Here is a 27611-nt window from a genome sequence, read left to right as displayed (position 1 = left end):
GGGTGGGGGATGGAGGGTGGGAGGGGGTGGGGGGTGGGGGATGGAGGGTGGGAGGGGGTGGGGGATGGAGGGTGGGAGGGGGTGGGGGATGGAGGATGGGGGGGTGGGGGATGGAGGGGGTGGGATGGAGGGCGGGAGGGGGTGGAGTGGGGTGGGGGGGGGGGGATATCTGAGGTAGAGTTGCTGCCTCACAGCGCCAGAGACCCGGGTTCCATCCTGACCACGGGTGCTGTCTGTACGGAGTTTGTATGTTCTCCCCGTGACCTGCGTGGGTTTTCTCCGAGATCTTCTGTTTCCTCCCACACTCCAAAGAAGTGCAGGTTTGTAGGTTAATTGGCTTGGTGTAAATGTAAATTGTCCCTAGTGTGTGTAGGATAGTGTTAATGTGTGAGGATCGCTGGGCGGTGCGGACTAGGTGGGCCGAAGGGCCTGTTTCCGCGCTGTATCTCTAAACTAAACTAAATAAGCGACAGACATACACCTGATCAGCCAAAACATTATGACCTGATGAGCCAAAACATTATGCCCACCTGCCTAATATGCTGTTGGTCCTCCGTGTGCAGCCCCATACGCAGCAGGGTGCGATGCACTGTGTATCGTGACACATTCCTCCCGCGACCACCATTAACATTTTCTGTGACTTGTGCCACAGTCGACCTTCTGTCGGTTCGGACCAGACGGGATAGCCTTCGTTGCCCTCGCGCATCGATGAGCCTTGGGCGCCCAACACCCTGTCTGTCGCCGGTTTGTGGTTTGTCCCTCCTCAGACCACTGTCGGTCGGTACTCACCACTGCTGACCGGGAGCACCCCACTAGCCTTGCCGTTTCAGAGATGCTCTGACCCAGTCGTCTGGCCAGAACAATTTGGCCCTTGTCAAAGTCGCTCAGGTCTTTACTCCTGTCCCATTTCTCCTGCATCCAACACGTCAACTTCAAGAACTGACTGTTCACTTGCTGCCTAATATATCCCACCCCTTGACAGGTGCCATTGTAACAAGATCATCAATGTTATTCACTTCGCCTGTAGTGGCTGATCGGTATATAATGTTAAGCATTACATTTCTTTATATATGAAATTAACTCTAATCTTTGCTGGTAGCAGTTTTGTTTACAGTGTGCTGTATGCAGAAAAAGAAGAAGGCACCAAACCCTGAAACTAATTTAAGTTACTGGAACGATGCAATCACTATGGATTACTTTAACAGACACGCCGTGGAACTACCGAGGGAAATACAGTCCCTTGAAACATCTGAGGTAAGTCTTAAACATAAAATGAAGCAAATTACGGCTTTTAAAATGTGGAAGAAGGAACTGCAGATGCTGGTTTACACCGAGGAAAGACACAAAGTGTTGGAGTAACTCAGCGGGTCAGGCAGCATCTCTGGAGAACATGGATAGGTGACGTTTCACAGAGTACTGGAGTAACTCAGCGGGTCAGGCAGCATCTCTGGAGAGAAGGAATGGGTGACAGTCCGGATCGAGACCCTTCTACGTCCTTTAAAAGACGTTTAGACACAACGTGGGAAGGGAGGGGTTTAAGAGGGACATCAGAGGGACCTTTTTCACTCAGAACGGTTTCCTCCCACACTCCAAAGGCAGCAGCTGGATTGGTTGAGTGATCAAAATTTACTACGTGATCAGTCATAGAGTCATTACAGTGGTCCTCGATTCCCCTACTCTGGGCAAGAGACTCTACCCGAAATATTCCTCTCACGAATTTGTACACCTCCATAAGATCGCCCCTCATCCTCCTGCGCTCCAAGGAATAGAGACCCAGGCTGCACAACCTCTGGCAATAGTTCAAGCCCTTTTAGAAGGATGAGAGGGGATCTTATCGAAACGTATAAGATTATTAAGGGGTTGGACACGTTAGAGGCAGGAAACATGTTCCCAATGTTGGGGGAGTCCAGAACAAGGGGCCACAGTTTAAGAATAAGGGGTCGGCCATTTAGAACTGAGATGAGGAAAAACTTTTTCAGTCAGAGAGTTGTGAATCTGTGGAATTCTCTGCCTCAGAAGGCAGTGGAGGCCAATTCTCTGAATGCATTCAAGAGAGAGCTAGATAGAGCTCTTAAGGATAGCGGTGTCAGGGGGTATGGGGAGAAGGCAGGAACGGGGTACTGATTGAGAATGATCAGCTATGATCACATTGAATGGCGGTGCTGACTCGAGGGGCCAAATGGCCTCCTCCTGCACCTATTGTCTATTGTCTATTGCCCTCGAGTCCTGGCAACCGAACCATCCTACCACAACTAAAGAACCAGGGCAGTCACGGTGGCGCAGCGGTAGAGTTGCCGCCTTACAGCGAATGCAGCGCCGGAGACCCGGGTTCGATCCCGACTACGGGTGCCGTCTGTACGGAGTTTGTACGTTCTCCCCGTGACCTGCGTGGGTTTTCTCCAAGATCTTCGGTTTCCTCCCACACTCCAAAGACGTGCAGGTTTGTAGGTTAATTTGTAGGTTAATTGGCTTGGTAAATTGTCCCTAGTGGGTGTAGGATAGTGTTAGTGTGCGGGGATCGCTGGTTGGCGTGGACCAGGTGGGCGGAAGGGCCTGTTTCCGCGCTGTATCTCTAAACTAAATTAAACTAAACTAAACTTAAAAACTGTATCATCCTATCAACAACTAGAGAGTCGTGCCTAACTACTATCCACCTCATTGGTGACTCTCGGACTATCTTTGATCGGACTTTGCTGGCTTTACCTTGCACTGAACGTTATTCCCTTATCATGTATCTGTACACTGTGGACGGCTCGATTGTAATCATGTATTGTCTTTCCCCTGACTGGTTAGCACGCAACAAAAGCCTTTCACTGAGCCTCGGTCTGATGAAGGGTCTTGACCCGAAACGTCACCTGTTCCTTTTCTCCGTAGATGCTGGCTGACCCGCTGAGTTACTCCAGCAATTTGTGTCTCTATCCACGGTGTACAGATACAGGATGAAGGTAATAATGTTCAGTGCAAGTTAAAGTTCAGTAAAATCCAACTATAGATGGTTCGAGGGTCTCCAAAGTAGATCAGGGGCCTCCAAACTTTTCAGCATGAGGGCCACATTATATATTTGGCTCATTAAAGAAGTGCGAGTTTTATAAATTTAATGAACTCAAAAAAAGCTTAGACTAGGTTACATTAAATTAGATTAGGAACTAGCTCTCTCTTGAATGCATTCAGAGAATTGGCCTCCACTGCCTTCTGAGGCAGAGAACTCCACAGATTCACAACTCTCTGACTGAAAAAGTTTTTCCTCATCTCCGTTCTAAATGGCCTACCCCTTATTCTTAAACTGTGGCCCCTTGTTCTGGACTCCCCCAACATTGGGAACATGTTTCCTGCCTCTAACGTGTCCAACCCCTTAATAATCTTATATGTTTCGATAAGATCCCCCTCTCATCCTTCTAAATTCCAGTGTGTACAAGCCTAGTCGCTCCAGTCTTTCAACAGATGACAATCCCGCCATTCCGGGAATTAACCTAGTAAACCTACGCTGCACCTATTTTCTATGTTTCTATGTTACGGAGAGAAGGCAGGCACGGGTTACTGATTGTAGATGATCAGCCATGATCACAATGAATGGCGGTGCTGGCTCGAAGGGCCAAATGACCTCCTCCTGCACCTATTTTCTACGTTTCTATGTTACGGGGAGAAGGCAGGCACGGGTTACTGATTGTAGATGATCAGCCATGATCACAATGAATGGCGAAGGGCAGAATGGCCTCCTCCTGCACTTATTGTCTATTGAAATAAGAGCGATCGGGCTGTGATTTTTTTTTTACACAGGACTGCCTGTCGGAACAACAATCGCCTCCGAACGGCGACTACGTGGACACCGGGATGGTCCTAGTGAATCCGTTCTGCCAAGAAACGCTGGCCGCCCAGAAGTCGTAGAACCTCTGAGTGGTGGCTCCCCGCTGTGCTTTCTGTAACCGCCCCAAGGTATTTATCACAGCTGGCCAACTCACTCCACCAACAGCCCACAGCTCCATCCATAACCTCACAGATCTTTTTTTTATATGTGTAAAGGAGACTTTGCAAAACCGTGCTTTATAAAATTAAAGTATTTCTAAGCAGAAAACGATTTCATTATTTGAAGTTTTTTTTTGTGTGTGTGTGTGTTTGATTTTCCTGGTTGTCACTGATGAGATTTTATTCCGTATGTGGGACATAAGTTCATAAGATCATAAGTTATAGGAGCAGAATTAGGCCATTCGGCCCATCAAGTTTACTCCGCCATTCAATCATGGCTGATCTATCTCTCCCTCCTAACCCCATTCTCCTGCCTTAGAGTCATAGAGTGATACAGTGTGGAAATGGGCCCTTCGGCCCAACTCGCCCACAATGTCCCACCTGCCTGCGCTTGGTCCATAACCCTCCAAACCTGTCCTATCCATGTACCTGTCCAACTGTTTCTTGAACGATGGGATAGTCCCAGGCTCAACTACCTCCTCTGGCAGCTTGTTCCATACGCCCACCACACTCTGTGTGAAAAAGGTACCCCTCGGATTCCTATAAAATCTTTTCCCCTTCTCCTTGAATCTATGTCCTCTGGTCCTCGATTCCCCTACTCTGGGCAAGAGACTCTGTGCATCTACCCGATCTATTCCTCTCATGACTGTGTAAATGGCCTTCTCTCCTTAACCCCCAACACCCGTACTATTTATCTCTGCCTTAAAGATATAAATTGTCGTCCTCCACAGCCTTCTGTGGCAATAAATTCCACAGAGTCACAGGAACGGGCCCTTCGCCTACAATGTCTGTGCTGAACATAATACCAAGTTAAACTGGTCTCATCTGCCTGAACGTGATCCATATCCCTCTATTCCCTGCACTTCCATGTGCCTAACTAAAAGCCTCTTAAAATTCACTATCATATCTGCCTCCACCATAGGGTTGCCAACGTATTAGCCGGGACATCCCGTATTTTCGGCTAAATTGCTTTGTCCCATACGGGACCGCCCTTGTCCCGTATTAGGCCTAGGCGGCGTTGTAGGCCCGGACACGGTAGGCCCGGACACTGTAGGCCCGGATACTGTAGGCCCGGACCGGACACTGTAGGTCCAGGCACCGTAGGCCTGGACACCGTAGGCCCGGACACCGTAGGCCCGGACACCGTAGGCCCGGACACCGTAGGCCCGGACACCGTAGGCCTGGACACCGTAGGCCCGGACACCGTAGGCCCGGACACTGTAGGCCCGGACATTGTAGGCCCTGACACTGTAGCCCGGGGGCCACTTTAGTCCCGGACAGTGTATGCCCGGGGAGCCGTGTAACGGAGGTTGCGTAGCAACCCGCCTCTCGGCCCGGGCGGCCGCCATTGGTGGAGCAGGACCATTTAGCCGCTGGCTGGGTGAAGTCACGTGGGGCGCGGGGCGGTGACGTCACCTTGTCCCGTATTTGGGAGTGAGGAAGTTGGCAACCCCTACTCCACCACCACCCCTGGCAGCGCGTTCCAACCACCCCCCACCTTGTACAAAGATAGGACAGGTTTAGAGGGATATGGTGCAAACTCAGACAGGTGGGACGAGGGTTGGTCGGTGTGGGCAAGTTGGGCCACAAGGCCTGTTTCCACAGCTGTATCACTCTATGATTCTGGTGTGAACGTGTGATCAATGGTCGGCGCGGACTCAGTGGGCCGAAGGGCCTGTTTTCACGCTGTATGACCCACCAAGTCCGCGCTGACCTGCGATCTCCCCGTATACTAACACCATCCTACACGCACTAGGGACAATTTACAATTTTACCGAAGCCAATTAAGCTACAAATCTGTACGTCTTTGGAGTGTGGGAGGAAACCGAAGCACCCGGAGAAAACTCAAGCGATCACGGGGAGAACGTGCAAACTCCGTACAGACAGCGCCCATAGTCGGGGTTCGAACCCAGGTATCTGGTGCTGTAAGCGCTGTAAGCCAGCAACTCTACCGCGGCGCCACTGTGCCATCGGGTACCATTGAACCATAAGATGTAGGAGCAGAATAAGGCCATTGGGCCAATCGTGTTTGTTCTGCCATTCAGTCATGGCTGATCTCGATTGTAATCGTGTATTGTCTTTCCGCGGACTGGTTAGTACGCAACAAAAGCTTTTCATTATATCTCGGTGCACGTGACTATAAACGATACCAACTTTGAGGTCATCCATCTGCTGCTCCAGTACCCCAACGCAGTCTTTAACTAAACTCAAAGCCATCTATCTTTCCATTCTCCAGCCTTCTCCCCATAACCCCTGACAACCGTACTCATCTAAGGTATCACAAAATGCTGGAGCAACTCAGCAGGTCAGGCAGCATCTCTGGAGAGAAGGAATGGGTGACGTTTCGGGTCGAGACCCTTCTTCAGTCTGAAGAAGGGTCTCGACCCGAACCGAAACGTCACCCATTCCTTCTCTCCAGAGATGCTGCCTGACCCGCTGAGTTACTCCAGCATTTTGTGATACCTTCGGTTTGTACCAGCATCTGCAGTTATTTTCCTACAGTACTCATCTATCTCTGACTTGGCCTCCACAGCCATCTGCAGCAATGAATTCCACAGATTCACCACCCTCTGACTAAAGAAGTTTCTCCTCATCACCTTTCTAAAGGTACCTCCTTTAATTCTGAGGCTGTGACCTCTAGTCCTAGACTCTCCCACTAGTGCAAACATCATCTCCACATTCACTCCATCCACCTGCCTGCAATTGGCCCATATCCCTCCAAGCCCATCCTATCCATGGACCTGTCTAAATTCTTTGCCCCTGACACCTTTAGGACGTCAAAGGTTATGTGGAGAAGGCAGGAGAATGGGATTGAGAGGGAAAAATAGATCAGCCACGATTGAATGGCGGAGTAGAACCGATGGGCCGAATAGCCTAATTCTGCTCCAATAACCTATCAACAAGAACATACTAATCAAGAACCTGTCAGTCTTCACATCAACACTCAATGACGGCTTCCACGGCCAACTGTGGCAATGAATACCACAGATTCACCACCCTCTGACCACAGATAGATGATACTTCGTGTGTCCAGTCCATTTCACTTATGTGGTCAGTCAGGAACTGCAGCTGGACGCTCTCATTCTGTTTAGTTTAGTTTATCGTCACGGCACAGTGAAAACCGTTTGTTGCGTGCTAACCAGTCAGCGGAAAGACTATACACAATTACAATCGAGTCATGTGGAATTCTCTGCCTCAGAAGGCAGTGGAGGCCAATTCTCTGAATGCATTCAAGAGAGAGCTAGATAGAGCTCTTAAGGATAGCGGAGTCAGGGGGTATGGGGAGAAGGCAGGAACGGGGTACTGATTGAGAATGATCAGCCATGATCACATTGAATGGCGGTGCTGGCTCGAAGGGCTGAATGGCCCCTGCACCTATTGTGCTGGAACTCCTGCACCTATTGTCTATTGTCTATGTACAGTTTATAGATAAATGATGAAGGAAATAACGTTTAGTGCAAGGTAAAGCCAGCAAGGTCCAATCAAACATAGTCCGAGGGTCACCAAAGAGGTAGATAGTAGTTCAGCACAGCTCTCTCTTGTGGTAGGATGGTTTAGTTGCCTGATAACAGCTGAGAAGAAACTGTCCCTGAATCTGGAGGTGTGCGTTTTCACACTTCTGTACCTTCTGCCTGATGGGAGTGGGGAGAAGAGGGAGTGGCCGAGGTGAAACTGGTCCTTGATTGTGCTGCTGACCTTGCCGAGGCAGCGTGAGGTGTAGATGGAGTCAATGGATGGGAGATTGGTTCGTGTGATGGTCTGGGCTGCGTCCACAATTGACTGCAATGTCTTGCAGTCTTGGACTGAGCTGTTCTAAAACCAAGATCCACCTACCAACATTGTGTAGTCAACATGGACACTGGAGGTCCCCCTGATTTCCAACACTAACAGGAGAGGGGGGGACCTCGTCGAAACTTACGGAATAGTGAAAGGAATGGCTAGAGTGGATGTGGAGAGGATGTTTCCACTAGTGGGAGAGTCTAGGACCAGAGGGCACAGCCTCAGAATAAAAGGACGTAGAAACATAGAAAAATAGGTGCAGGCGTAGGCCATTCGGCCCTTCGAGCCAGCACCGCCATTCAACATGATCATGGCTGATCATCAAAAATCAGTACCCCGTTCCTGCTTTTTCCCCATATCCCTTGATTCCTTTAGACCTAAGAGCTAAAATGTGCCTTTAGAAAGAAGATGAGGAGGAATTTATTTTAGTCAGAGGGTGGTGAATCTGTGGAATTCATTGCTGCAGATGGCGGTGGAGGCGTCATTGGGTATTTGTAAGGAGAACATTGACAGATACTTGATTTGTACGGATGTCAAGGGTTATGGAGAGAAGGCAGGAGAATGGGGTTGAGAATGGGGTAAGAAGCAGGGGCCACAGTCAGAATAAAGGGGAGGCCATTTAAAACTGAGGTGAGAAGGAACTTTTTCACCCAGAGAGTTGTGAATCTGTGGAATTCTCTGCCACAGAGGGCAGTAGAAGCCAAATCCCTGGAAGGATTTAAGAGAGTTAGATAGAGCTCTGGGGGCTCGTGGAATCAAGGGATATGGGGAGAAGTTGGGCACAGGTTACTGATTGTGGATGATCAGCCATGATCACAATGAATGTCGGTGCTAGCTCGAAGGGCCGAATGGCCTCCTCCTGCACCTATTTTCTATGTTTCTATGAGAGGGAAAGATAGATCAGCCACGATTGAAAATGGCGGCGTAGGCTTGATGGGCCGAATGGCCTAATTCTGCTTCTATGTCCTCTGTCCTAGGAAAAGTTGGCTGTGCAAGAGGTGGTAACAAAGAGATACAAACAGTGAAACTAGCAGGATGTCTAGGACGGGAGAAGGGGTGGAGAGAGAGGGAATGCAAGGGTTACTTGAAATTGGAGACATTAATATTCATACCGCTGGGTTGTAAGCTGCCGATGAGAAGCTGCTCCTCCAATGTGCGCTACTCTAAAATAGATTGACTGGGAAATGCTAATGTCAAAAGCTGCCCCATGTCAAGGCAAGTCATTGAGACCATGAAATGCAAGGTTACCCTCCATTTAACTCCATGCAGTACAGTGCTTTGGAATGGGTAACCCTTGATGTCGACAGCAAATCAGGAAAAAATGGGATATCTCCGTTTTCCAACTCTTACCCTCAGCCTGAGGATCGCACAAAAAATAATAATTGAAAACAAGACCTCGAGTATTGACACAAAGTGCTGGAGTAACTCAACAGGTCAGGCAGCATCTCTGGAGAACATGGGATGGGTGACGTTTCACAGAGTGCTGGGGTAACTCAGCGGGTCAGGCAGCATCTCTGGAGAACATGGGATGGGTGACGTTTCACAGAGTGCTGGAGTAACTCAGCAGGTCAGGCAGCATCTCTGGAGAACATGGGATGGGTGACGTTTCACAGAGTGCTGGGGTAACTCAGCGGGTCAGGCAGCATCTCTGGAGAACATGGATAGGTGACGTTTCTGTTCGGGACCCTTCTTCAGACTGAAAAAGTGAAGAGACGTCAAACTGAAGACTGTCCCGACCCGAAATGTCATTCATCCTTTTTTCTTCAGAGATGCTGCCTGACCCGCTGAGTTACTCCAGCACTCTGAGCCTTTCTTCGATATAAACAAGCATCTGCAGTTCCTTTCTACACCCTTTGGGTCCTTTTGTGTAAATAAGCATCTGCAGTTCTTCTGCTTTCTCCCTGTAACCTTTGACAGCCTTATAATCAGGAATCTGTGGATATCCGCCTCAAAAATACCCAATGACGGCCTCCACAGCCGTCTGTGGCAATGAATTCCACAGATTCACCACCCTCTGGCTACAGAAATTCTTCCTCATCTCCATTCTAATGTTACGTCCTTTAATTCTGAAGGATCTGGCTTCTGTTCCGAGACTCTCCCACTAGTGGAAACATCCTCTCCACATCCACTCTATTAAGGCCTTTCACGATTCGGTAAGTTTCAATAAGGTCCCCCCACATCCTTCTAAACTCCAGCGGATGCAGGCCCAGTGTCGTCAAACGCTCCTGCCAGCAATGTCATCTCTATCTTTGGTATAAACCCGAATCTTCACTTCCTTGTTTCTATGTAATAAGTAGGAACTTTGACCGGCCATATTACAATTAAGGAATGCATTTTGCCATGTTTGGTCTTTTAAAACAATGATCAGCGTGAAAAAAAAAACATTTGACTAATATATTAAGTTGTAGACAGAAATGAACCAACATTTTTAATGTCTTAAAAATATATATATATATTACACTGGTAGGTATGCACCATATCAAAAGTGCATGCATTTTATAAAAGGGTTTTTAAATAAATCACATTTCTGTATCCCGTATATGATCCCTGTGTGATGTGGGCGTACTAAGGCAGGAATAAGTGCACGTATTTGGCGAGTTCTCTGGGCGTGAGGAGGGCGGTCTCACACCGTCGTCACCCTCATGACCACCTCGGCAGAGCTGTTGTCGTCATCGTCCTCGTCGTGTGGCCTGAGGCGGGTGAGCAAATGCAACAAGGTGTAGCTGCATTGGAGCTGCTCCGACATCAGCCTGGCGGAGGCTGCGGGCCGCTGCGTCCTCAGCTGGTTCAGCGAGGACCAGAAGTTCCGGCTGGCCACCCGCTCGGCCGTGCCACTGCCGACGTCCAGGTCCATCGCCTTGTCGTAGTCCAACACCGTCCAGTGCAAGTTCACCGCCCGCCAGCGTTTGAACACCCGGTAGATGGCTGTCCCTTCGTGAAAAATCAGTCCTGTGGAGAAAGGTATCAGATTATCCAGGCAGTGGAAGGGTCTCGCTCCGAGACGTCACCTATCCATGTTCCCCAGAGATGCTGCCTGACCCGCTGAGTTACTCCAGCACTCTGCGAAACGTCACCTATCCATGTTCTCCACAGATGCTGCCAAGGGGCCACAGTTTAAGAATAAGGGGTCGGCCATTTAGAACTGAGATGAGGAAAAACTTTTTCAGTCAGAGAGTTGTGAATCTGTGGAATTCTCTGCCTCAGAAGGCAGTGGAGGCCAATTCTCTGAATGCATTCAAGAGAGAGCTAGATAGAGCTCTTAAGGATAGCGAAGTCAGGGGGTATGGGGAGAAGGCAGGAACGGGGTACTGATTGAGAATGATCAGCCATGATCACATTGAATGGCGGTGCTGGCTCGAAGGGCCGAATGGCCTCCTCCTGCACCTATTGCCTATTGTCTATTGACCCGCTGAGTTACGCCAGCACTCTGTGAGACGTCACCTATCCACGTTCTCCAGAGATGCTGCCTGACCCGCTGAGTTACTCCAGCACTCTGAGCCTTTCTTCGATATAAACAAGCATCTGCAGTTCCTTTCTACACACTTTGGGTCCTTTTGTGTAAATAAGCATCTGCAGTTCTTCTGTTTTCTCCCTGTAACCTTTGACAGCCTTATAATCAGGAATTTGTGGAATTTCTGCCTCAAAAATACCCAATGACGGCCTCCACAGCCGTCTGTGGCAATTAATTCCATAGATTCACCACCCTCTGACTACAGAAATTCCTCCTCATCTCCATTCTAATGTTACGTCCTTTAATTCTGAAGGCTCTGGCTTCTGTTCCTTGACTCTCCCACTAGTGGAAACATCCTCTCCACATCCACTCTATTCAGGCCTTTCACTATTCGGTAAGTTTCAATAAGTTCCCCCCACATCCTTCTAAACTCCAGCGGATGCAGGCCCAGTGTCCTGCCAGCAATGTCAATTGCCAGGCTTTACCATAAGGGGAACTAATATGCATTGAGTTATAGAGTGATGCAGTGTGGAAACAGGCCCTTCGGCCCAACTCGCCCACACCGGCCAACAATGTCCCAGCTACCCTAGACCCACTTGTCTGCGCTTTGGTCCATATCCCTCCAAACCTGTCCTATCCATGTACCTGTCCAACTGTTTCTTAAACGATGTGATAGTCCCAGCCTCGACTACCTCCTCTGGCAGCTTGTTACATACACCCACCACCCTCTGTGTGGAAAAAGTTACCCCTCGGATTCCTATTAAATTCTTTCCCCTTCAGCTTGAACCCATGTCCTCTGGTCCTCGATTCCCCTACTCTGGGCAAAAGACGCCTCTATAAGGATGTGGAGGCTTTGGAGAGGGTGTGGAGGAGGTTTAGCAGAATGCTGCCTGGATTAGAGGGTTTCAGCCACAGGGAGAGGTCAGACAGATTGGGATTGTTTTCTCTGGAACGTCAGAGGTTACGGGGAGACCTGATAAAAGGCTGTAAATTATGAGAGGCGTGGATGGGGTAGACAGTCAGAACCTTTTCCCCAGGGTAGAAATGTCATACACTGAAGGGCATGGGTTTAAGGTGAGAGGGACTATGTTTAAAGGAGCAGAATTAGGCCATTCAGCCCATCAAGTCTAGCCCACCATTCAATCATGGCTGATCTATCTCTCCCTCCAAACCCCATCTTAAACGATGTGATAGTCCCAGCCTCAACTACCTCCTCTGGCAGCTCGTTCCATACACCCACCACCCTCTGTGTGAAAAAGTAACCCCTCAGATTCCTATTAAATCTTTTCCCCTTCACCTTGAGCCCATGTCGTCTGGTCCTCGAGGTAAAAGACTCTGTGCATCTACCCGATCTATTTCTCTCACGGCTGCGAGTTCTCTGCCGTTGTACGTACCTATGCAAACAAGGTCCATGAAGCCGTACATCCCGTAACAGATCTGAAATAAGATGTCTCTCCTCTGCCACACTGCAGCAGGGCTGAAGGCTGACCATAAGAGCCAGGTCACACTGGCGATCAGAAAGAGGCAACCAAGGATCACTGCGATTATTTGAACCTTCTCCACCAACGTCACTGTGATGTGTTCCCACTGTGGGAAGGGAAGAAAACAAAAGAATGTTAAAGTAAAACGGAGAGCATCATCGAATACAACTTGACACAGAGTGCTGGAGTAACTCAGCGGGTCAGGCAGCATCTCTGGAGAACTTGGATCGTTTCAGGGATAGTTTTGGACTCTGCGGAGTTCGAAGAAGGGTGCCGACCCAAAATGTCACCTCTCCATGTTCTCCAGAGATGCTGCCCAACCCTTGTTGTAGCTCCTTGTTTCTATATCTATTAAATAAAACTTTAGATTTCAGACTTTAGAGATTCAGCACGGAAACCGACCATTCGGCCCACCGAGTCCCTGCCAACCAGCGATCACTCCATACACTAACACTATCCTACACACTGGGGACAATGTACAATTTGCAGAGGTTTGTACTCCAAGGAACCTAAAGCTTTCAGCCTTCTCTACTTCGGTGCTGTCAAATCAAACCAGGATATGTGCACCGCTTCACTTCCTGAGATCGATCACAATCTCCTTTGTCTTGCTGACATTGACACCAGGTTCCAAGCTTCTCATTCTCCTTCCTGTCGCCTGCCTCATCATTATTTGATATCTGGCCCACAATGCTGGTGTGGCCTATTTGTGAATTGAGTTAGATTCCTAGTTGGCTGCACGGTTGGTTGTGAGTGTACAGTATATGGAGTAAAGAAGGGGGTTGAGAATGCATGAACCCTCGAGGGGCAACAGTGTTGAGGATCACTGCAGAGGACGATGATTATGATACCAAGATTGTAAATAGTGTAAGAAAATAACTGCAGATGCTATTACAAATCGAAGGTATTTATTTCACAAAATGCTGGAGTAACTCAGCAGGTCAGGCAGCATCTCAGGAGAGAAGGAATGGGTTTACAATCTTTACAATCTTGGGTATTTACAATCTTGGGTATTTATTTCACAAAATGCTGGAGTAACTCAGCAGGTCAGGCAGCATCTCAGGAGAGAAGGAATGGGTGACGTTTTGGGTCGAGACCCGAAACGTCACCCATTCCTTCCCTCCTGAGATGCTGCCTGACCTGCTGAGTTACTCCAGCATTTTGTGAAATAAATACCCAAGATTGTAAATAGTCTGTTTCATCTTCAAAAAGTCGATATGGCGATATGGATCTGAATTTTCAGCAGGATCAAAGAAAAATAATATTGATCTTCAGAAATAAATATGACACCGGACACATGGTGCCTCTTTGCGTGCTAGTCCCAGTGGAGGATCTACTAGCATCCAATACAATCACCACACTCTTTTAAATGTCCTTTCCACTTGTAAATCTACTTGTAAATCTAACATTATTTCAAGCTGCATTCACTTTGTTGTTGAGTTTGGCTTGATTGTATTCACATACTGTATTATCTATAGGCTTGTATACACTGGAATTTAGAAGGATGAGAGGAGATCTTATCGAAACGTATAAGATTATTAAGGGTTTGGACAGGTTAGAGGCAGGAAACATGTTCCCAATGTTGGGGGAGTCCAGAACAAGGGGCCACAGTTTAAGAATAAGGGGTAGGCCATTTAGAACGGAGATGAGGAAAAACTTTTTCAGTCAGAGAGTTGTGAATCTGTGGAATTCTCTGCCTCAGAAGGCAGTGGAGGCCAATTCTCTGAATGCATTCAAGAGAGAGCTAGATGGAGCACTTAAGGATAGCGGAGTCAGGGGGTATGGGAGAAGGCAGGAACGGGGTACTGATTGAGAATGATCAGCCATGATCACATTGAATGGCGGTGCTGGCTCGAAAGGCCGAATGGCCTCCTCCTGCACCTATTGTCTATTGTCTATTGTCTAATTTGATTGGATGGTACCCAAACAAAATCGTCTCATTGTACCTTGGTGTGTGTGACAATTATTTCAGTTCAGTTTAGTTTAGTTTATCGTCATGTGTGCCGAGGTCCAGTGAAAAGCTTCCGTTGCGTGCTAACCAGTCAGCGGAAAGACAATACATGATTCCAATCGAGCCATTTACAGTGTACAGATACAGGATAGAGGGAATAATGTTTAGACAATAGACAATAGACAATAGGTGCAGGAGGAGGTCAGGACTGCTCTCTCAAAAACTCAAAGTCACCTTTTATTTTACCCACTCAGATAAATCGTTAAATGTATTGGTGCAGTAATAGACACAAAGCGCTGGAGTAACTCAGCGGGTCAGGCAGCATCTCTGGAGAACATGGATAGGTGACGTTTTACAGAGTGCTGGAGTAACTCAGCAGGTCAGGCAGCATCTCTGGAGGACATGGATAGGTGACGTTTCACAGAGTGCTGGAGTAACTCAGCGGGTCAGGCAGCATCTGTGGAGAACATGGATAGGTGCCGTTTCGGTTTGGGACCCTTCTTCAGACCAAATTCATCCAACCTCTTCTTGTAACTGAAACACTTTAAGCCAGGCAGCATTCTGGTAAACATCCTCTACACCCTCGCCATATAAATAATGCTTGTTATCAATTAAAAATAGCTACAATAGCCAGGCTTTGATCGAACCGGAGTCACTGGCACTGTAAGGCAGCAACTTGGGGCTACCGTGCCACACAACAAATGTTTGCAAGTCATCAAACAGATACATAAAACAGAAACAGATACAGATACATGCATGATACTCTGTTCATTGTAAGATCTGTGTAGAACAATTAAGCATGGACCTCTTAATACAGCAAAGTTATTCTTTAATGTATGTTATTCATTCATGAAATGCAGGTTTGAGTGCTTGGAGCGGGCTGCCAGGGATGGTGTGGAGACCGATACGACAGTGGCTTTTAAGAGGCTTTTAGATAGGCACATGGATATGTAGGGATATGGATTATGTGCAGGCAGATCAATGTTGGTTTTGGCATCATGTTCGGCACAGATTGTCTACCTCATATATGCGACTCATCATTTTATATACTGCATTATGTATAATGTATTTATGTCACTAATTGAAATAAAATTAAACCATTACAATTCGCTCAAAGAAACTTACCGGATAAAGAAAGGCCTAGAGAAAGTGGTCATGGAAAGAATGTTTCCAGTAATGAGAGAGTCTAGAATAGAACAACATGTTCCCAATGTTGGGGGAAGTCCAGAACCAGGGGCCACAGTCTAAGAATAAAGAGAAGGCCATTTAAAACTGAGGTGAGAAAAAGCTTTTTCACCCAGAGAGTTGTGAATTTGTGGAATTCTCTGCCACAGAGGGCAGTGGAGGCCGATTCACTGGATGAATTTAAAAGAGAGTTAGAGCTCTTGGGGCTAAAGGAATCAAGGGATATGGGGAGAGGGCAGGCACGGGTAACTGATTGTGGATGATCAGCCATGATCACAATGAATGGTGGTGCTGGCTCGAAGGGCCAAATGGCCTCATCCTGCACCTATTTTCTATGTCAATGTTTCTAACAGGGCACACAGCATTGTCGGAGTGGACTCAGTAGGCCAAATGGCCTGCTTCCATGCTGTATCTCTGAACTAAAAGGGCAGCACAGTAGCACAGCTGAGAGAGCCGCCGCCTCACACTGCCAGAGACCCCGGTTCGATCCTGATCTTGGGTGCTGTCTCTGTGTGGAGTTTGTACATTCTCCATGTGACCGCGTGGGTTTCCCCCCCCCCCCCCGGTACTCCGGTTTCTTCCCACATCCCAAACACATGCAGCTTTGTAGGATAATTGGCCCTCTGCAAATTGTCCCCTAGTTTGTAGGGAGTGGATGAGAAAATTAGATAACATAGAATTTGTGTGAATGGGTGATCGATGGCTGGCATGGACACGGTGGGCCGAAGGGTCTGTTTCCATGCTACATCCCTAAAGTAAAAACACCCTCCACAATAATTCTCAACACCGGTGGTGCCCCTCAAGGATGCGTTTCCAGTCCCCTGCTGGACTCCCTGTATCTACCACTGTACTCCCTGTATCCACCACTCTATCTCCAGGTCCCTCAGGTCGGCCGACTTGGGGCTATTGACTATCCCGCGGTCTAGGCTTAAGCTCAGGGATGACCGTGCTTTTGCGGTTGCAGCTCCTAGGCTGTGGAACAGCATCCCTCTCCCCATCAGAACTGCCACCTCCATCGACTCCTTTAAGTCCAGGCTGAAAACCTATTTCTACTCCCTAGCGATGAGGCCCTCTGAGGAGGCGCTGTGAACTGTTTATGTATGTGCTGTTATGTTTGTGTGCCATTGTACGTTCGTTCTTAGTACCTGAACTGATGTACAGCACTTTGGTCAACGTGGGTTGTTTTTAAATGTGCTATACAAATAAAATTGACTTGACTTGACTTGACTGTACACTCACGACTGTGCGGCCAAAATCTGTACTGTCTAATTTCTAGTGCACAGGTAACACCAGCACGAGGGCCTGGTCTCTGAGACGGAGTACAGGAAGGAGGTAGAGAACATAATAACAAGGTGCCAAGACAACAACCTCGCCTCAATGTCATGAGCTAGTTATTGACTTCAGGAAGCGGAAGGCAGTACACTCCCCAGTCACTATCACTGATGCCAAGGTGGAGATGGTCAAGACTTTCAAGTTCCCGGGCATAAATATCACCAGCAATTTGTTCTGGTTCAATCATATTGATACCATGGCTAGTTTAGTTTAGTTTAGTTTATTATTGACTCCTATACTGAAGTATAGTGAAAAGCTTTTTTGTTAAGTGCTATTCAGTCAATGAATAGACTATACATGATTACAGTTAAACCGTCCAATATACAGATACAGGATAAAGGGAATAATGTTTAATGCAAGATAAAGTCCGATGAAGTTTGATTGAAGATAGTTCAAAGGTCTCTAATGTGGTAGATGGGAGGTCAGGACCACCCTCTAGTTGTTGATGGGATGGTTCAGTTGCCTGACAACAGCTCGGAAGAAACTGTCCCTGAATCTGGAGGTATGCAGTTTTAAACTTTTGTTCCTCTTGCCTGATGGGAGAGAGGAGAAGAGGGAATGTCTTCTGGTCCTTGATTATGCTGCTGGCCTTGCTGAGGCAGCGTGGTGTGTAGATGGAGGTCAAAGAAAGGGAAGTTGGTTTGTGTGATGGTCTGGGCTGCATTCACTACCTGTTGTATTTAGTGTATTTTGGCCATGATTTGACTGGGTTGCACACATATCTTAGAACATGTGGAAACATGGAAAATGGTGCAGGAAGAGGCCATTTGGCCCTTCGAGCCAGCACCGCCATTCATTGTGATCATGGCTGATCATCCACAATCAGTAACCCGTGCCTGCCTTCTCCCCATATCCCTTAATTCCACGAGCCCCTAGAGCTCTATCTGACAACTCTATTATATGACAATAATAAATAACTAGTGCATGGGAAATCTTTAACTGTGTAATATCCTTCTTGGCATCAGACTTCATGATCCAGCAAAAAACTTAACTAACTAAATCTCAATCTATGGATTGGAATGGACTTTATCGGTGATGGTATTTGGTTTGGTGGCCCTTTACCTGGCATGGTCTTTTCATTCTTATTGCCACCACATGGTATTTGTAACAGCAAATCTCACAGCTCCATGACCCTCGTTCACTAATCCACTTCAAAAGGCACGGCTGATGGGAGTAGCGTACAGAGCCGTCACATCGGCAGGGACTCAGCAATTCACCCTGGGAGGCACAAAGGGAAAACAATGTTCATTCAAGGTGAAACAAATTACAACATGGTCGACATCAGCCAGTATAAACAGTGCACATTGGTGCAGCAGTAGAGTTGCTGCCTTACAGGGCCAGAGAACCGGGTTCGATCCTGACCCTGAAGAAGGGCCTCGACCCGAAACGTCACCCATTCCTTCTCTCCTGAGATGCTGCCTGACCTGCTGAGTTACTCCAGCATTTTGTGAATTGAGTGCTGTATGTGTGTGTGTGTGTGTGTATGTGTGGAGTTTGTACCTACCTCTAACGTGTCCAACCCCTTAATAATCTTATACGTTTAGATAAGATCTCCTCTCATCCTTCTAAATTCCAGTGTATACAAGCCTAGTCGCTCCAGTCTTTCAACATACCATGACCTCCAGGTTCAGGAACAGCTTCTTCCCAACAACCATTAGGCTCTTGAATACCACACGACACCAACTAAACTATGAACGATGCAGAATTTTTGGTTGCACTTTGGGGTTTTTAGCAATGGTATTATTAATTGACTGAATTTTCTTTTTGTTTGTTACATATCTACAGTATGAGCACTGTTTACAGGCCTCTTATGCTGCAGCAAGTAAGAATTTAATTGTTCTGTTGTCGGTCAATATGACAATTAAACATAAAGATGGAAACAAAAAGCTGGAGTAACTCATCGGATCAGACAGCAACTCTGGAGAAAAGGAATATGTGACATTTCGGGTTGAGACCCTTCTTAGACAATTAAACACTCTTGACTTAAAATACAGCCAGAAAGTGCTGCATCATGACTCCCTGTACATTAATGCGAAGGGTCTTGCCATTTCCTGTAATATGCTGTTCTATTACAATTAAAATACTACAAGAAAAGCGTGAACCTTAATAAGTACAATGTGAACACAGCACGGAAAATGTTAAATTTTGGGTTAAATTTTGGGTTGTCAGAATCTAGAAACAAAGAACTGCAGATGCGGGTTTATACCAAAGACAGACACAGAGTGCTGGAGTAACTCAGCAGGTCAGGCAGTGTCTATGGAGAAAAAGCAGAGGCGACGTTTTGGGTCGGGACCCTTCTTGGGTCTGTGAAAGGGTCCCGACCTCAAACGTCACCCATCCACTTTCTCCAGAGATGCTGCCTGACCCAGAGTTACTCCAGCACTCTGTGAAACGTCACCTATCCATGTTCTCCAGAGATGCTGCCTGACCCACTGAGTTACTCCAGCACTCTGTGAAACGTCACCTATCCATGTTCTCCAGAGATGCTGCCTGACCCGCTGAGTTACTCCAGCACTCTGTGAAACGCCACCTATCCACGTTCTCCAGAGATGCTGCCTGACCCGCTGAGTTACTCCAGCACTCTGTGAAACGCCACCTATCCACGTTCTCCAGAGATGCTGCCTGACCCGCTGAGTTACTCCAGCATTTTGCGTCTATCTTTGATTGTCAGAATCTGTTGGAATACTTTCCGAATAAACGCGGTAATAGTTTGATGATTCGACTAGGAATTCCTTGTGGAATTGTGAAAAATGGCGAATAAAGAACCCCAACTGTGTGTAAATGTATTAGCCGGTGCAAATGCAGAGCTCACTGTGTGGCGTGTTCCTTTCAAAGCCGCAGCCTCCGAGAGGGAGCGGCGCTGACCATGGTACTGCAATCAAACTCTCGGGCCGGCTTGCAGCGCAAGGCGCCGGAACAAGCTGGAACTAAACGGAGACACAAGAGATGCTGGGAATCTTGAGCGAGACACAACGTGTTGTAGGAATCCGCAGGTCAGGCAGACTCTGTGGGGGGGGATGGACATGCGATCTTTCGAGTCTGAAAAAGGGTCCCAAAAGCCTAATTGGGAAAGAGAGGCTACAGTTTGATCTGAAACTCTACATGCTGGAAACTTGGGCAACAAAATAAAATTAGTCCTAAGAGGGGTCGTCTGTCCATTCCCTCCACAGATGCTGCCTGGTCTGCTGAGTTACTCCAGCACTTTGTGTTTTGCTAAAATAACAATATTTCCCACCACGGAGGTATATTCTGTCTGGATAAAACTACACTTGTTTTGTTTTTATAGTCCAGAGCTAAAATAATTCCTAGGCAACGACTATTTAATATTGCATCCACTATCACAACACTTGATTCCAGCATCTGCAGTTCCTTGTGTCATCAAGAAAGCTTGCAGGTGTCAGTGTGTGATGTTGCAGATGGAGATGAATTACAGATAACTGTTGCACGACATTATATTGCAAATGAAACACGGGATAGATCCGTGGGTGCTCAGTTTTATGAATGGGACCTGGTTTCGGGTCAATTTTGCACATTTTTATGAATGAATTCATTTTATGAATGAGCCACACTTACAGTCTGTTTTTATTTTTGCAGTCTCATGAATAGGGCGTACTTCCAGGGTACATTTTCATGAATGGGGCGGGCTTTCCGCTCGTTTTCTTTTGCACCGTTTATGAAAGGGCGCTGCATGCTCGATGCCTGAACTGTTTCTTGAAAGGGGCGTGCTTTCAAACCGTTTTTTTGTAGTTTCTTCTTCATAGTCCTAGAGTGATACAGTGTGGAAACAGGCCATTCGGCCCAACTTGCCCACACCGGCCAACATGTCCCAGCTACACTAGTCCCTTCTGCCTGCGTTTGGCCCATATCCCTCTAAACCTGCCCTAACCATGTACCTGTCTAACTGTTTCTTAAACGTTGGGATAGTCCCTGCCCCAACTACCTCCTCTGGCAGCTCGTTCCATACACCCACCACCCTTTGTGTGAAAAAGGTTACCCGTCAGATTCCTATTAAATCATCTTAAACCATCTACACCTTAAACCTATGTCTTCTGGTCCTCGATTCCCCTACTCTGGGCAAGAGACCCTGCGTTTACCCGATCTATTCCTCTCATGATTTTGTACACCTCTATATGATCACCCCTCATCCTCCTGCGCTCCATGGAATAGAGACCTAGTCTACTCAACCTCTCCCTATAGCTCAGGTCCTCGAGTCCTGGCAACATCCTCGTAAACCTTCTCTGCGCCCTTGTGTAGGAAGGAACTGCAGATGCTGGTTTAAGCCGAAGATCTGAATTAGGGTCTCGGCCCGAAACGTCGCCCGTCCCTTCTCCCCGTCGCCTGTCCCGCTGAGTGACTCTAACATTTTTGTGTCTACCTTCAATGTGACAAACTGCAGATTTGCCACTCGTTTCTCTCCACAATGTTTTTTTTCTCTACTGCTGGGCTATCTCGTGTAGGTTTCGCTCGCCTGGGTACTGGTTGCAAAAAGGGGTTATTTGGAATGTTTAATGTGGGGCAGGTTTTCGTGAGACGATCCATGTCTAAGTTGTCGAGCCTGTGACTTGAAGAGTTGACAAGTTTGGTGCACATTTATCTGGCGGCGGTCGGGGACGATGTTTCACTCTGGGATCACAAATTGCTGGAGTAACTCAGCGGGACAGGGCAGCATCTCGGGAGAGAAGGAATGGTGACGTTTCGGGTCGAGACCCTTCTTCAGTCTGAAGAAGAAACGTCACCCATTCTTTCTCTCCCGAGGCGCTGCCTGTCCCGCCGAGTTACTCCAGCATTTTGTGATACCTTCGATTTGCACCAGCATCTGCAGTTATTTCCCTGCACAACTTTCACTCTGGGATAGTCAGTCGATGGATAGATATCAGTCTTCAGTCTTCAGATATCAATCTTCAGTCTGAAGAAGGGTCTCGACCCGAATCGTCCCCCATTCCTTCTCTCCCGAGGCGCTGCCTGACCCGCTGAGTTACTCCAGCTTTTTGTGATACCTTCGATTTGTACCAGCACCCTGCAGTTATTTCCCTGCGCAACTTTCACTCTGGGATAGTCAGTCCATGGATAGATATCAGTCTTCAGTCTGAAGTCTTCAGATATCAATCTTCAGTCTGAAGAAGGGTCTCGACCCGAAACGTCCACCATTCCTTCTCTCCTGCGATGCTGCCTGACCCGCTGAGTTACTCCAGCATTTTGTGAAATAAGTACCATGGATAGATATAGTGACTGCAGGCAGCTGTTTGTTTGTTTGTTTGTTTGTTTGTTTGTTTGTTTGTCTGTTTGTTTGTTTGCTCTAAATTCCAGTATAAGTAAATGAAGTGACAATATATTCCCCGTAACGCGGTGCCCCTGTTGCTAGGGGGGGGGGGGGGGGGGGAGGCAACATCTTTCCTGTGATCTCTGGGCCCAGGGGGAGACAGTCATGGTAGAGATGTGGACAAGGCAAGGCTGGCAAGGGGGGGGGGGGGGGGTGAGGACAGGTGTGAAGGACGACTCACCTGCTCGGAGCCCTGGAAGCAGATCCTGCAGGTGGGGGTGATGCCGCCGTCGCGGCTGCTGTTGCTGCTGCTGCCGCCACCGCCCAGCGACTGTGCGCCGTCGGCGGGGGAGGTGGGGAGCTGGGGGCCGGGGTCGGGGGGAGCACAGGCCCTTGATTCACGCTGCGCCAGCCCGACGCCGCCGCCGCCGCCCTCCTCCACCGCCCGCCGCCCTCCGTCGACAGCGCCCCCACCCGGGCTGCGCTCCGAGGCGGCGGCGGCGACGGGCGGGGATGGCGGGGACCCGCTGCCGATGATGGTGGTGGTGGTGGTGGTGCCGCCGCCGCCGCCGGTGAACCTCTCCGCCGCCCGCTGCTGAGGGTGAGGAGGGTGTCGCTGGCTCATGGCGTCGTCTCAGGGAGGGGGGGGGAGTAAGATGATGAGGAGGTGAGGGAGGAGGTGAAGGAGGGGGAGGGAGGGACGGAGGGAGGGTTCCCCTCACGACGCGGACGGACGGACGGACGGACGGACGGAGGGATGGCGGTTGGAGCGCGCGGTTCAGATCATCACAGCCGCGGGCGGAGCGCGAGGGACAATAGACAATAGGTGCAGGAGGAGGCCATTCGGCCCTTCGAGCCTGTACGCACCGCCATTCAATGTGATCATGGCTGATCATTCTCAATCAGTACCCCGTTCCTGCCTTCTCCCCATACCCCCTGACTCCGCTATCCTTAAGAGCTCTATCTAGCTCTCTCTTGAATGCATTCAGAGAATTGGCCTCCACTGCCTTCTGAGGCAGAGAATTAATCCCACAGATTCACAACTCTCTGACTGAAAACGTTTTTCCTCATCTCAGTTCTAAATGGCCTACCCCTTATTCTTAAACTGTGGCCCCTTGTTCTGGACTCCCCCCAACATTGGGAACATGTTTACTGCCTCTAACGTGTCCAACCCCTTAATAATCTTATACGGTTCGATAAGATCCCCTCTCATCCTTCTAAATTCCAGTGTATACAAGCCTAGTCGAGAGAGGGGAGGGGGAGCGCGACGGCGGAGGGTGAGAGGGGAGGGTGTGTGAGGGGTGGGGGAGTGTGGGAGGAGGATGGGTGTGTGTGTGTGTGGGTGGGGGATGGGTGTGTGTGAGGGGTGTGCGAGGGGTGTGTGTGTGTGGGGTAGGGTAATAGGTATGTGTGTGAGGGGTGGGGGATGGGTGGGTGTGAGGGGTATGGTGATGGGTGGGTGGGTGGGTATGTGCGGGTGTGAGGGGTGGGGTGATGGGTGGGTGTGAGGGGTGGGGTGATGGATGTGTGTGAGGGGTGTGTGTGTGTGAGGGGTGTGTGTGTGTGTGAGGGGTGGGGTGATGGGTGGGTGGGTGTGTGCTGGTGTGTGGGGTGGGGTGATGGGTGGGTGTGCGGGTGTGTGAGGGGTGGGGTGATGGGTCTGTGTGAGGGGTGGGGTGATGGGTGTGTATGAGGGGTGGGTGTGTGTGAGGGGTGGGGGATGAGTGTGTAGGGGTGGGGGATGGGGGTGTGTGAGGGGTGGGGATGGGTGTGTGTGAGGGGTGGGGGATGGGTGTGTGTGTGAGGGGAGGTGTGGGGGAGGGGTGTGGGGATGGGTGAGAGGGGTGGGGGCGGTGTGGGTGGGATGGGTGTGTGTGAGGGGTGGGGGATGGGTGTGTGTGAGGGTGTGTAAGGGGTGTCAGGTTTAGATGGGGGAATGGGTGTGTGTGTGTGAGGGGAGGTGGGGGGAGGGGTGTGGGGATGGGTGTGTTAGGGGTGGGGATGTGTGTGGGGGATGGGTGTGTGTGAGGGGTGGGTGTGTGTGGGGGGTGGGTGTGTGAGGGGTGGGGGATGGGTGTGAGGGGAGGTGGGGGGAGGGGTGTGGGGACGGGTGAGAGGGGTGGGGGCGGTGTGTGGGGGGGGGGTGTGTTAGGGGTGTGTGTGTGTGTGAGGGGTGTGAGGAGAGTCAGGTGTAGGGAGGGATCGGTGTGTATGAGGGGTGGGGCGTGTGTGAGGGGTTGGGGTGTAAGGGGTGGGGTGTGAGGTGGGTGCGGGTATGTGGGGGCGATGGGCGGGAGGCTGGGGTGAGGGGGGTGTGAGGGGTTGTGTTTATGTGTGTCAGAGGGGTGGGTTGTGTGTGTGAGGGGTTGTGTGTGAGGAGGGGCGCGGGTGTGATGGAGGCGGTGGGCGGGCGGCTGGGTTGAGGGGGTATGTGGGGGAGGGGTGTGTGTGTGAGGGGGGGGGAGTGCGGGTGTGATGGGGGCGATGGGCGGGCGGCTGGGGTTGCGGGGGTGAGGGGTAGTGTGTGTGTGTGGGGGGATGTATGTGAGGGGGATGTGTGTGGAAGGGGGATGCGGGTGTGATGGAGCGGTGGGCGGGCGGCTGGGGTGTGGAGGTGTGTTTGGGGGGTATGTGTGTGAGGTGTGAGTGGGGGTTTGTGTGTGAGAGGGGTGTGTGTGTGGGGGGGGGTGTGATGGGGTTGTATGTGAGGGGTTGTGTGTGTGTGAGTGGGGTGTGGGGGTGTGATGGGGGGTGTATGTGAGGGTGTGTGTGTGTGGGGGTGAGGGGTTGTGTGTGTGTGTGTGTGTGGGGGGGGGGTGATGGGGGCGATGGGCTGAGGGGTTGGCGTCACGTGCTCCCGTTCCCGCCGCCCGGTTGAATGGGGGGGGGGGGGTCCCAGCGACCGTTGGGCGCGCGCCCGGTTACCATTGTTACGTCATTAGCCGGGTTGTTGGGGAGGGGGGTCACGTGCCCCGGTGTGCGCGCGCGCGGGGGGGGGGGGGGGGTCAAGTGGCAGTTGGGCGCGCGCCCGACCGCCCGCTCACCCTCCCAACGCCTGAAACCAGGCGCACGCGCGGGTCTCCCCCACCTCAGCAAACCCCCCCCCTCTCACTGTCCCAATCTCACACACCCATCTCAGGAACCCCCCCATCTACCTGCCCCACTACCCAATCTCAGACTCGCCCATCTCAGCAAACCCCCCAAAACTCGTTGCCCCCACCAACCCCATTCTCACTCACCCATCTCAGCAACCTCCCCATCTCCTTGCCCCAATCTCACCCAGCTATCTCAGCAATCCCCGATCTCCCTGCCCCAATCTCAGCAACCCCCCATCTTGTTGCCCCCACCAACCCCATTCTCACCCACCCATCTCAGCAACCCCCCCCCATCTCCTTGCCCCAATCTCACCCAGCCATCTCAGCAATCCTCCCATTTCCCTGCTTCAATCGAACGCTCGCCCATCTCAGCAACCTCCCCATCTTGTTGCCCCCACCAACCCCAATCTCAACCACCCATCTCAGCAACCCCTCCCATCTCCCTGCCCCAATCTCACCCTCCCATCTCAGCAACCCCCCATCTCCCTGCCCCAATCTAACACTCGCCCATCTCAGCAAACCCCATCTCCCTACCCGAGTCCCACCCTCCTATCTCAGCAACATCTCCCATCTCCCTGCCCCAATCTCACCCAGCCATCACTGCAACCCCCTCATCTCCCTACCCCAATCTCACCCTCCCATCTCAGCAACCCCCCATCTCCCTGCCCCAATCTCACTCTCCCATCTCAGCAACCCCCCCCCATCTCCCGACCCCAATCTCACTCACCCATCTCAGCAACCCCCATCTCCCTGCCCCATTCTCACTCTCCCATCTCAGCAACCCATCTCCCTGCCCCAATCTCACCCAGCCATCTCAGCAACCCCCCCCAATCTTGTTAACCCCTACCAACCCCATTCTCACTGACCCATTCACGGCCATCTCAGCAATCCCCCCGCCATCTCCCTGACGCACCTCCCAATCTCACTCTCCCACCTCAGTAACCTCCCCATCTCACTGCTCCACCACCCCATTCTCATATCCCACCCACTATCCCACCCACTATCCCACCTCAGCAACCCCCCCCATCTCGCCACCCCCTCCCTCCATATGTACTTACCCCAACATGCCCTTTATTATGAGTATAGATGGCACAGGAAGGGTAGACATTCAGAACCTTTTTTCTCCCCCAGGGTGGAATGGCCAAGACCAGAGGGCATAGTTTGAAGGTGAGAGGGGGGCAAAGTATAAAAGAGATGTGTAGGGGGAATGTGTGGTTTTTTTTTACACACAGTGGGCGGTGGGTGCCCAGAACCCACTGCTCGGTGGTGGGGGGGGGGGTGGAGGCAGATATGATAGTGGCATTTAAGAGACTTGTGGATAGGCATATGATTGGAATGGAGGGATATGGCAGATAAGAGTTGCTCTTGACATCATATTCAAACATTGTGTGCCAAAGGGCCTGTTCCTGTGCTGCACTGTTCTAGGCCACATTCCCCTTTTCTCAATCCTCAGGACTGGAGGGCCTGAGCTATCAGGTGTGGATGGGCAGGCTAGAACTTTATTCCTAGGAGTGCAGGATGAAATAAAAGACGTATAGAAGATCATGTCATAAGGTAAATACAGAGTCTTCTACCCAGAGTAAGGGAATCAAGAAACAGCGGACCACGATAAGAAGCATACCCTCAACATCCACCATATTTAGTTTAGATACAGCGCGGAAACAGGCCCTTTCGGCCCACCGGGTCCGCGCCGACCAGCGATTCCCGCACATTAACACCATCCTATACCCATTAGGGACAATTTTTACATTTACCAAGCCAATTAACCTACAAACCTACTAAATCTTTAGAGTGTGGGAGGAAACCGAAGATCTCAAAGAAAACCCATGCAGGTCACGGGGAGAACGTCCAACCTCCGTACAGACAGCACCTGTGGTCGGAATCGAACCCGAGCCTCCGGCGTTATTCGCTGTAAGGCAGCAACTCTACCGCTACGCCACCGTGTCGCCCTCAGATTTTTCCATGTACAGGGATAGGAAAGATTTAGAGGGATTTGGGCCAAACTCAGGCTGGTGGAACTATCTTCAATGGGACTTCTTGGTTGGCATGGGTAAGTTGGGCCAAAGGGCCGGTTTCCGTTCTGTGTGACTCCATGACTCACGTTCTGATGAGATCG

The 27611-nt window shown here is 50.0% G+C and overlaps 2 protein-coding genes across 3 annotated transcripts in view; one reads left to right on the top strand and one right to left on the bottom strand.

Annotated features, from left to right (window-relative positions):
• The window catches only part of tmem108 (transmembrane protein 108), a 36336-nt gene extending 32271 nt beyond the window's left edge, over positions 1-4065 (top strand). The window contains exons 4-5 of one of the 2 annotated variants that reach the window (XM_078426701.1): positions 1103-1254; positions 3778-4065. In XM_078426701.1, the coding sequence (XP_078282827.1) occupies positions 1103-1254; positions 3778-3885 (260 nt within the window). In that variant the 3' untranslated portion in view covers positions 3886-4065. Of the gene's footprint in view, positions 1-1099; positions 1255-3777 lie in introns of both variants that reach the window. The other variant, XM_078426691.1, reaches the window with a different exon arrangement.
• Positions 4066-10209: 6144 nt separating this feature from the next.
• On the bottom strand, positions 10210-23025 carry LOC144611017 (E3 ubiquitin-protein ligase MARCHF11-like). Its single transcript, XM_078430100.1, has 4 exons — positions 22642-23025; positions 18203-18358; positions 12589-12781; positions 10210-10692 (listed from the first exon to the last, which is right to left on the bottom strand). The coding sequence occupies exons 1-4, from the start codon at positions 23023-23025 to the stop codon at positions 10367-10369; spliced, it is 1059 nt and encodes a 352-aa protein (XP_078286226.1). The 3' UTR covers positions 10210-10366.
• Positions 23026-27611: the final 4586 nt, after the last annotated feature.

This window comes from Rhinoraja longicauda, chromosome 2 (assembly GCF_053455715.1).
Source record: "Rhinoraja longicauda isolate Sanriku21f chromosome 2, sRhiLon1.1, whole genome shotgun sequence".
NCBI lineage: Eukaryota > Metazoa > Chordata > Chondrichthyes > Rajiformes > Arhynchobatidae > Rhinoraja > Rhinoraja longicauda.
This window is presented reverse-complemented; position numbering and strand designations above follow the sequence as displayed.